The 9,030-nt window shown below is 48.0% G+C and overlaps 1 protein-coding gene across 1 annotated transcript in view; it reads left to right on the top strand.

Annotated features, from left to right (window-relative positions):
- Nucleotides 1–5: 5 nt before the first annotated feature.
- EDC4 (enhancer of mRNA decapping 4) overlaps nt 6–9,030 on the top strand; it is a 33,146-nt gene continuing 24,121 nt past the window's right edge. The window contains exons 1-6 of the mRNA XM_063167992.1: nt 6–117; nt 4,094–4,250; nt 5,024–5,135; nt 5,779–5,878; nt 7,384–7,573; nt 8,586–8,733. Coding sequence (XP_063024062.1) covers nt 39–117; nt 4,094–4,250; nt 5,024–5,135; nt 5,779–5,878; nt 7,384–7,573; nt 8,586–8,733 — 786 coding nt within the window. The 5' untranslated portion in view covers nt 6–38. The remainder of the gene's footprint in view (nt 118–4,093; nt 4,251–5,023; nt 5,136–5,778; nt 5,879–7,383; nt 7,574–8,585; nt 8,734–9,030) is intronic.

Here is a 9,030-nt window from a genome sequence, read left to right as displayed (position 1 = left end):
CGGTGGCGGCGGCGCGGGCGGGCGGCGCGCCGGGCCCCATGGCCTCCTGCTCCAGCATCGACATCGAGGACGCCACGCAGCACCTGCGGGACATCCTCAAGCTGGACCGGCCGGGAGGTGAGGAGCGGGGAGCGGCGGGCGCAGAGGCCGCCGGGCCGGGCCGGGCCGGGCGGGGCCTTGTCTCGGGCCGCGCCGCGGGAGCCCCGCGCCCGTTGCGCCGCCGCCCCGCCGGTTGTCAGCGGGCGCGCGCGGGGCCCCGCCGGGACCGCTTCGCCTCGGGGCGCCCGGCAGCGCCCTCCGAGCCGCCCGGGGCCAGCGGGTCCCGCTCGGCGCTGCCCCGCTCCCCGCAGAGCCCGGAGCCCGCGGCGCGGCCGGTGAGCAGGAGAGGAGCCCCGGGCTGGGGACCAGCCTTGAGGGACGGGGGCGGTGGCGCCGGGCAGAGCAGAGCACGCCGGGCCCGGGGCTCGCTGCTGCCGCGGTCTCGGGGCTCCGTTCAGCTGGGAGGTGCTGCTGCTGGGAGCTGAACAGCCCGACCTCCGTGCCACGAGTGTCCCCCCTTCCCAGGAGCCCTTGGAGTGTTTCCCAGGCGTCTCTCTGCGCTGCGTGGAAGGGGCTGGTAGGCTGCTCCGAGATCAGTGCCAGGTTCCCCTTTACAAGAACTTTTCACTCTCCCTATTTGTACGTGAAATGGGATCACAAATATCTCTTCTGAAGTGGTTGTGATTCTTCTCCCTGTGCTCTGAACTGTTATACCTCTCTGCTCAGAGTTCAGCGGGCTCCCTAATGCCTGTAGGAGTATCAGCAGCGGGCTCAGGAGTCAGCTGGATAGCGTTCCCACTCTCCTGCAGCTTCGGCTCCCCCTCATCTCCCTGCTTGAACCTGCCGTGGTGTTTCAGTCAAATATGGTGAGGTAACACTCTAAAGGAGGCTGAGACATGAATGTTTTGCAAAAATGTCTTAGTCTCTGGGTAGAGAACAGAATAATGCCCCTCTTGTGCTCCTTTCACGGGAAAGGCGGGACAGGAATAATACAACTTCAGAATGTCCTGAGACTCAGCAGGAATGTGCTACCTCCAAAGCAGCTGCCATGTGTGCTGCCTTTTGCTGGGCCAAAAGGAAGAGAGTTTTGGTGTGGGATTGTTATGGAGGGCTGTAGAAGCCTGTGAGGTGATGGACTAAACCTACAGGAAGGCAGCTTCATTAGCTCTACTACCCTTAGAGAATCTTCTCATTAATTGGAATAGTTTCTGTGGTTTCTGGAGTGCTAGCATGTTCCCGAATTCTAATTCTTACAAGAAAAATACATTTTTTGTTTGTAGTGCAGCACGGTACTTGGAAGACTGGAAGGGAGAGCTCAGTGCAGGGATGGGGAACTCATTTCACAAGCAGTGTCTGAGCTGAAAGGATATGTTGTGGTTGAGAAATGCTTGGAGTTGTTGCTCAAGGTGACTTGACTTTCTCCTGAAGCAGCTTCTCCTGCTGGCTGAAGTCAAGGAGTCATTGACAGAGTATGGCTTATTTCTTTCATTCTTCTTTCCTGTTCATTCTCTTTTTACCTTCCCTGTCAGCTCCAGTGCACAAGAAGGCATTTGAGAGGAGGGGAGCAAGTGGGCAGTAAGTTCACAGAAAGAACCTGTACTGGTTCTCAGCAGAAATCACTGCCTGGGTAACAGGAAATAAACTTGAAAAGATGGACATAATAAGGGGAAGAAGAAGAGTGCACATGTTGGCTGAAAGTCTCTGAAACTCCTGTTAGGATGCCAGGGGAGAGGAACAGAGGAGCCTTCAGGTTTTGCAGTACCAGGTGCAGGTAGCTGTGAGCAGTGTTGTGTTCCTCTAGGTCCTGTCCAGGCAGGTGACAAGAAACACTCCCTGCTCTGAAGAGTTCACAACTGTCAGAGTACTTTTTTAATTCTGCTGGGCTTGGTGATTGTGAAAATGTCATCCACGACCCAGTCTGTGTCTCTTGACACAGTTTCTCCCTGTTTTGGCAAACTTCATCCAATGCTTCGGTAGCTGTTGCCAAAGCATGGACCTGCCTGCTGGGATGTGGGGACAGGCTGTCAGTGCCCTGTGCTGAGGAGGAGCATCCCTGCTGGTGGTGGGCAGGATCCTTCCCTCCATGCAGGGATCTCTGCTGCTGAGCAGGTGTTACGTGGGCTCACCCTGCTGTGGTGTATCAGGGCAGTGTTCAGTACAGGCTGGCCTCTCCTGGTGCAGCTGATGGTGGGAGCAGGAAGGGTTCAGTCTCAGCTCTGACTGCTCCTGCTCTTTGAAAAGGTAATGAACACAAACACCCTCCTTTCCCTTTGAGACCTCGATCTACCAGCCTGGCTTAACCTTTTGGTTTAGTTCATGTTCTTACCAAATAGAGCCTCTTCCCTTCTTTTATGCCTCCAGGACTGTGCACAGGCAGCACCTGTGCTTGTCTGGCTTCTACTAACACAGACTGAGCTATGCCCCTTCCTGAACTTGGTGAGCTGATGTTGGGCCATCAGCCTCTGGAGAGTGTTTCTCCCTCCCTTTTTCCCATGGAGCAAACATCACTGTGCTGCTGTGTAAAAGACCAGCAGTACTTACATGAGGCTTTGCTGTGGCTGCAAAAGGGCAAAGCACGGATCATCTTTCTCTGGGAGACTGGGTGCTTTTTCTGTAGGGAATATTTTCCTGCCTTTGGTCACAAAGGATCAAGTGCTGTCAGTGGAAGTGGCTGCAACTGGACAAGCACCCACCATATGCTGTAGGAATAAGGGGCACATCTTAATCCTGTGACAGCAAGCACAGCACCAGTTGGAGGTGCTGGATCACATTCCCTTGCTTGAATTTCCTTGTGCTGTGTGAGTGCTGCTGCTTTTTCTACACTGAGGTGGGTGCCCAAATTGTCCCTGCATTGGGGTGCCTTGTCAGTGCACATTTCTGTTGTTCATAATGACTTCATAAACAGGAGAGTTTGAAATACCCTTCTGGCAAATGAATAATTGCAGTTGTGTTTTAGGCAGCAGCACTCACCCTGATGCATTGAAGCCTATTCAGTAGCAGAAAGGTTGTCTCACTTTGGAAGGATCTGCCTCTTGCCCCCAGTTATGTTTAGGTTTGTTCCATGTGCCAGAGATGGGGAGTTCTGGTGCTGGGAGCAGCCATTTTGCAAGAGCTCAGCAGCAGTTGTTACCTGGCAACAGTATACGAAATTTCGGGTTTCAAAACCAGTGAAAATTTCCTGCAGGATTTGCTGAGACAGGCGGCTTTTCCTTGGTGTGCTGATGTGGGGGTGCAGATGGGGGGGCCCTGCTCTCCAGTGGGGGTTGTCAAATATTTGCCTTGCTAGTGAAGAAAGTCTCCTTCACCCCCTGTTATGTCTGTCCCCTCCTAAAGCCTTCAGAAGGCATGGGAGCCACCAAGCACCTGGTGCTAGGCCAGATGTGCAAAGTCAGGGCATACGCACTCTTCAAAGCACAGCTGGGGCTCTGAACAAATGGCTGCTTTACACAAAAATTGAGTGCTATAAACTTCTCTGTGATTGTTCAACCAAGGGAAAAAATGGGAATCTCAAATGCACAGTTGCAGAGTTTCCTAGGAAAATTACTTAAACACCTGGATTTTGAGGTCTCACAGTCAGAAGCCGGTTTTGGAAAGTAACAAATGTATTGTTTCCAGCCAGCTCCAAATGTTGCAGGTGATGCCTGCACTGCTGGACTTCAGAGGTCTCTCTGCAGCCTGAGGGTTAGAAGTGACTTGTCAAGAACCTTTTGGTCTGGCACTTGATTCAGTAAACCTGAATTACCAGCCTAGTCTTTCTGATCTAAAGCTATTTGCTCCTTGAGCCAAGTTAAGTTCCTTGAAACATGTTCTTTGGAGTTTCTCTGATTTGCTTGTGAAGGAAAAAGAAGTATTTCACTCAGATGTGTGAAGGTGAGTTTGTCATCACATAGGAGGTCTCTTATTTTTTTTGTAGAACACTTGTCCCAGTTAATTCAGCTGATTCTACCTGACAGGCCCATAGAGGCTGACAAAAAGCACCTGGAGGTGGTGTATTTCACACAGTGCTGTTTATTTGTAATGCACATTGGGCACAGCTGGTGTTGCCTTTCCTCAGGTTCGGTGAATGAGAACCAGAGGCCATCGAATTCCTACAACGGGGACCTGAATGGGCTGCTGGTGCCTGACCCCCTTGGGAGCGGGGATGGAGCTGCTCTGGCCAAGCCTGTGCATCGCAGCATCTCCCTAGGAGCCCTGCAGGACAAACAAGTCATGTAAGTCTTGCCAAAGGAATGCTGAGAGGGAACAGAAAACAGCTCAAATTCGGTTCTCTGGAGCGTGGAGATGCATGCTGGGTGTCTGACAATGGGTTTTGTGTTCAGTTCAGGTGGCAGTTGTGAGTCAGTGCTCTTGGTTAGAGCTTTTGTAGCTTTTGTGAGGCTGATGCATGGAGTCTGCCATCCTTGCATCTCAGGAACTGAAGAATACCTGCAGAGTTGTTCAGAGAAGGGAAACAGGACTGTACATGGTGAAAATTGCAGATCACAGTGAATGTAAATCATGAGGGCTCTGGTTGAAACTTGTGGTTCCCCTGTAGATGTCCAGCAGGAGCCCCAACACCTGAGGTGTTGCAGAGCTCATGGAAGTAGCTTCTGCTTGGGTTCTCTGGTCGTGGTTTTGAAAGAGGATGCCATGAGAACCACAAGCAGTGTGCACTGTTTTGTTGATAAGGTTCAGCTGGTTGGTTTTGGTTTCTTCACACCTTCCAGTGCTGGGGATGTGAATCAAATGTAGGTCTGTGCTGGAGTGAAATGAACTGAAGGTTTTTAGGCTGAACAAAGCAGGTGTTTGACTCTCTCAAACCTGTGACACACAGGGAAGGGAGACTCAGCTGAGAAGAGTTTTGTCTTAACTTGTTCAGCTCAAGCTCTTAGATACACAAATCCTACTGTGTGGCTGTTAAAATTATGAATTTAACATAAATTGTTAAATACTCTGTTCCTGTGAGTCCTGTCTGATTTTTTTCCCCCTTTGTTTTTTTTTAAAGCTGCCTTTCTGGTGATGACAGCTCCACGTGCTTAGTGATATCAGCAAAAGATGTGGAGGTAGTGGCCAGCAGTGATTCCAGCATCACCAGTAAGGCCAGAGGGAGTAACAAGGTAAGGAGTAAGAGAAAGCATGGTCTGTCTCTTTTTTAGTCACATCAGCTCATGCTTGAATATTTTTAAACAGAAATAAATATCTTCTTTCTTGTGTCATAGGAGTTTGTAATGAGGTAGAAGTTTGTCAAAGACTTTAACAAGGAGAAAAAGTTGGAGCAGTATCTTGTAATTGATTGTTTCTGTTATTCCAGGGTCTGGCTGAGTTACCTTCTCATTTGCAGAAGTTCATGATCTAAGCTGTAGGTTCCTGGGAAGTGTCCTTTCTCCACAAACATGATTTTTCTGCTGCTTGTTTCCTCCCTGCATCTGAAGCGAGGGTTTCCCTGGCTGTTCTGCTGGCGTCAGTCCTGCTGAGAGCTCTGGCCAGCAGGTCAGAGCTGCAAGAACCAATATGCTGAAATTAGAGCTGGTGCTGAGCAGAGAACTAAGCCATGCTCAGAACAAATGCTGATGATGAGGAGAGAGACATCTGGTCTTGATCCACTCAGCCCTTTTCCACTTTGTTCCTTAATTTTCCATTTTGTGTTTTTCCATTTTCTGTTCCAGTTTGTTCTTCAGTATGCAGCGAACTAAGGGACCACAAAGATGGAAAAGATAATTCCAGACAATTCTCATGTTTTGTTTTCTTTCTTCTGAACAGGTGAAAATACAGCCTGTTGCTAGATATGACTGGGAGCAGAAGTACTATTATGGCAATCTGATAGCTGTCTCAAACTCTTACTTGGCTTATGCCATTAGGGGTGAGTTACCTTCTTGTCTTGGATGTGATTTGTATTCTTTGCTCTGTGTATCAGTAAAAAAAGCAGAGTTTGCATCAGAACAACATAACTGGCAATAATTGAAACATACCTTGAAATATCCAGATCAGAGTGTTGTTGTAGAGAGAGTATAAACAATGATGGAGAGAAGAGTTTATGTGGGAGAGTTAGAAATAGAAGAGAAGGACTCAGTGGGGATGTAGGAAAAGTTAAAGGACTACATTGGTTTTACTGGAGACCTGATGTTCATATTCCTCTAATTAAATATTTCTGCAGCAAACAAGCACAGAAACAGCCCCATGGTAATTTGAGCAGAGAAGTGTTTGTGTTGGATTTGCTTGCATAAATTTAGACTTGAGTTTAAGGCTAAATTTTGAGGATCCAAGGAGCAGATGCAGTGCCTTGTGCAATAGAGAGAGGAAAGCAGAACAACACAGGGAAAGATTGTTTCACAGCATATGGGAAAGAAAGTGGCAAGATGAGAGGAAGCAGTCTCAAGTTGTGCCCGGGAAGGTTTAAATTAGATATTAGGAAAAATTAAAACATTAGAACTGCCCTGCCCAGGGAAGTGGTGAAGTCACCATTCCTGGAAGGGTTCAAAACCGCATAGATATGGCACTTGAGGACATGGTTTAGTGCTGAACATGAGGGTTGTGCTGGTTGGACATGATGATATTAAAGGTATTTTCCAACCTTAAGAGTTCTATGAAATGAACACTTGTTTATCTACAGTGTCTCTTTCTGCTCTCATAGATGCACAGAGTGTCTGTGTCTCTTTATTCTTAGTTCTCACACGAGTTTATCTGGTCTTTATGAAACCTGCTACTCTGCTCTTGTTTTTTTTTTTCCTAGCTGAGGTTATTTTAGAGTAGCTTAAGAATGTCTCACCCTTTAAAAAGTATTTTGAAAGCTTGGGTGTAGCAACACTGGGAAGCTGAGTGGTGTGCTAGGGCTGGCATGGGCATCAGGAAGTGAAAGCACCATGATCTCTGTAAGAATGCCTACTTTGTACGGATTGGTGTCTATCTGAAAAGGGGAAGCTGGAAACTTTGCTTAGCGTGCTCATGTTCTGAAGCATCTTCTTTTCAGTCATGCAAGCCAAAAAGCAGGGCTTTCTGCAGGGTGAATGTTCATGCCTTTTGCTTCCCCTTACAGAACATGTATCTGAGCTATCTGCCTCTCAGTGACTCCTTTTCTCCATGAAAAATTGAACAGAAAATTTAATTGAATTTAATTAAAACCAACTGAAAATTAAATTGCAAACAAAATTAATTCACTGTCACTGGAGGTCAGCCTTGGAAGCATGGCAAGCTCAGGATGAAGGTTCAGGCCTGGCATTTAATTGCAACATTTAATGAGGATAATCCTGGGAATTATGAGAAGTTTATGAGAGTTATGAGGAGTTTATGGGAATTATGCAGAGAAACCACAGACATGAATGGTGACTTTTACATGAATGGTGACTGTTTCCTCTGTGTGTCTCACAGCTGCCAGCAATGGCTCTGCCATGGTGCGGGTGTTGAGTGTGAGCACTGCAGAACGGACCTTGCTGAAGGGATTCACAGGAGGTGTGGCAGACCTGGCCTTTGCTCACCTCAACTCCAACCAGCTGGCCTGCCTGGACGAGGCAGGCAACCTTTTTGTCTGGCGCCTGGCCATGGATAAAGAAAAAATCCAGTATCTTGTCCAAATACACCTCCTGTCAGCCTCTGTGCAATGATAGATGTGAATGTAACCCCAACATTACCCTTTGATTTTGTAGCCTTTGCAGAATAGCAGCTTGCAGGGGAAAGATTGATAGTTATGCCCCTTCTAGAGTATCAAATCTGTCAACTTTTACCTGCATTCAGCACAGTCATTACTTGATATTGCAATGCTTGAGATTCTAGGAGCACCTCAGTGCTCCTGGTCCAAGCAAAGTAGACAGTGAGAAGTGTCAGTCTGTAGCAGCTTGGGTGTGGACAGTGTCACCTCAAGTGTGTGACAGAGGTTTGTCTTGTCTGGTTCTACCTCTTTTCCTCAGTTACTTCTCTTGGGAAGAGGATATAATACGTCCCATCCACTCACTATCTTCTTTCCAAACCTGTCATCCTTTTAGTGGCCCTGAAATTTATTTTCAGTGTTCATTACCCTAAATATTTTCATTTAATTGCTAGGAGTGATTGCTCAGTGCTTCTGGGAAACACTGAGGCATGTCACCTCAGAGTGTAGCCTTTTAATTTTAATTGTGCACCATCATTTCAAAAGCAACTGGAGCAAAGGTGGTGGTAGTAGTTGAAGCCCTGATTTGTGGTGGTGCACCCGAGCACTCAGCTGGGGGCAGTGTGGTAGCTTTTCTTTCTCTGGTAGTGTTGCAATGCTAAGAAATCATCTAATCATTAGCTGTCTGATGGATTGCACATTCAGATGTGGCTGTGTGCCCTTGTTGTGCTCATCCTGTCACTGCAGCCTGCAAGAGAAAATTGTGAGAACCTATAAACTTTTGTAAGCTGGAGCTCTTCTGTCAGTGAAGAAATGCTAGCTTGGCTGCTTCCTCAGCAGAATCCCTTTACCTGCTTCCTTTTTGAATCAATGGCCCAAAACCCCTTGAGGTTTAACAGTATTAAACCAGCAGACCAAACCTGAACAGTTTATTGCTGGGCATTAGTAGCAGAGCCAGAATGTTGCATTTCTTAACCCTGGTGATCAGAGAAGAGATCCTGGTTAACATCAAGCGGCCTGACAACACCCCCCTGAACACCTTCCGGAGAATCATCTGGTGCCCCTTCATCCCCGACGACAACGAGGAGAGCGGCGAGGAGGGCAGCCAGACCCTGGCATTGCTGCATGAGGACAGGGTAAGGAAAATCTGCTTGGAAACATTGTCCTAACTTATCATTAGGAGAGAATTTAATGGAGGAAAGAGCTGAGTTTGCAGTGAAGTTGTAAAGGCTCCTGTCTAGTCCATGTTGGGGATCCTCCTGTAAGATGTTGGGTTCCTCTCTTCCCAGGAGAGATCATTCTCTGGGCCATCCTCAGGAGGATGGAAAGGGAATTTCTGCTCACCATCAGATGCCAAGGAGCACTTGTAACAGAGGCATCACTTGTCTGTTCAGGCTGAGCCAGTACCCGAGGGAGGGGCTTGGTGGGCAGCA

This window comes from Melospiza melodia, chromosome 13, assembly GCF_035770615.1.
Source record: "Melospiza melodia melodia isolate bMelMel2 chromosome 13, bMelMel2.pri, whole genome shotgun sequence".
Classification (NCBI taxonomy): Eukaryota; Metazoa; Chordata; class Aves; order Passeriformes; family Passerellidae; genus Melospiza; species Melospiza melodia.
The sequence above is the reverse complement of the archived record's forward strand: the minus strand, read 5'-3'. Positions and strand labels throughout refer to the sequence as shown.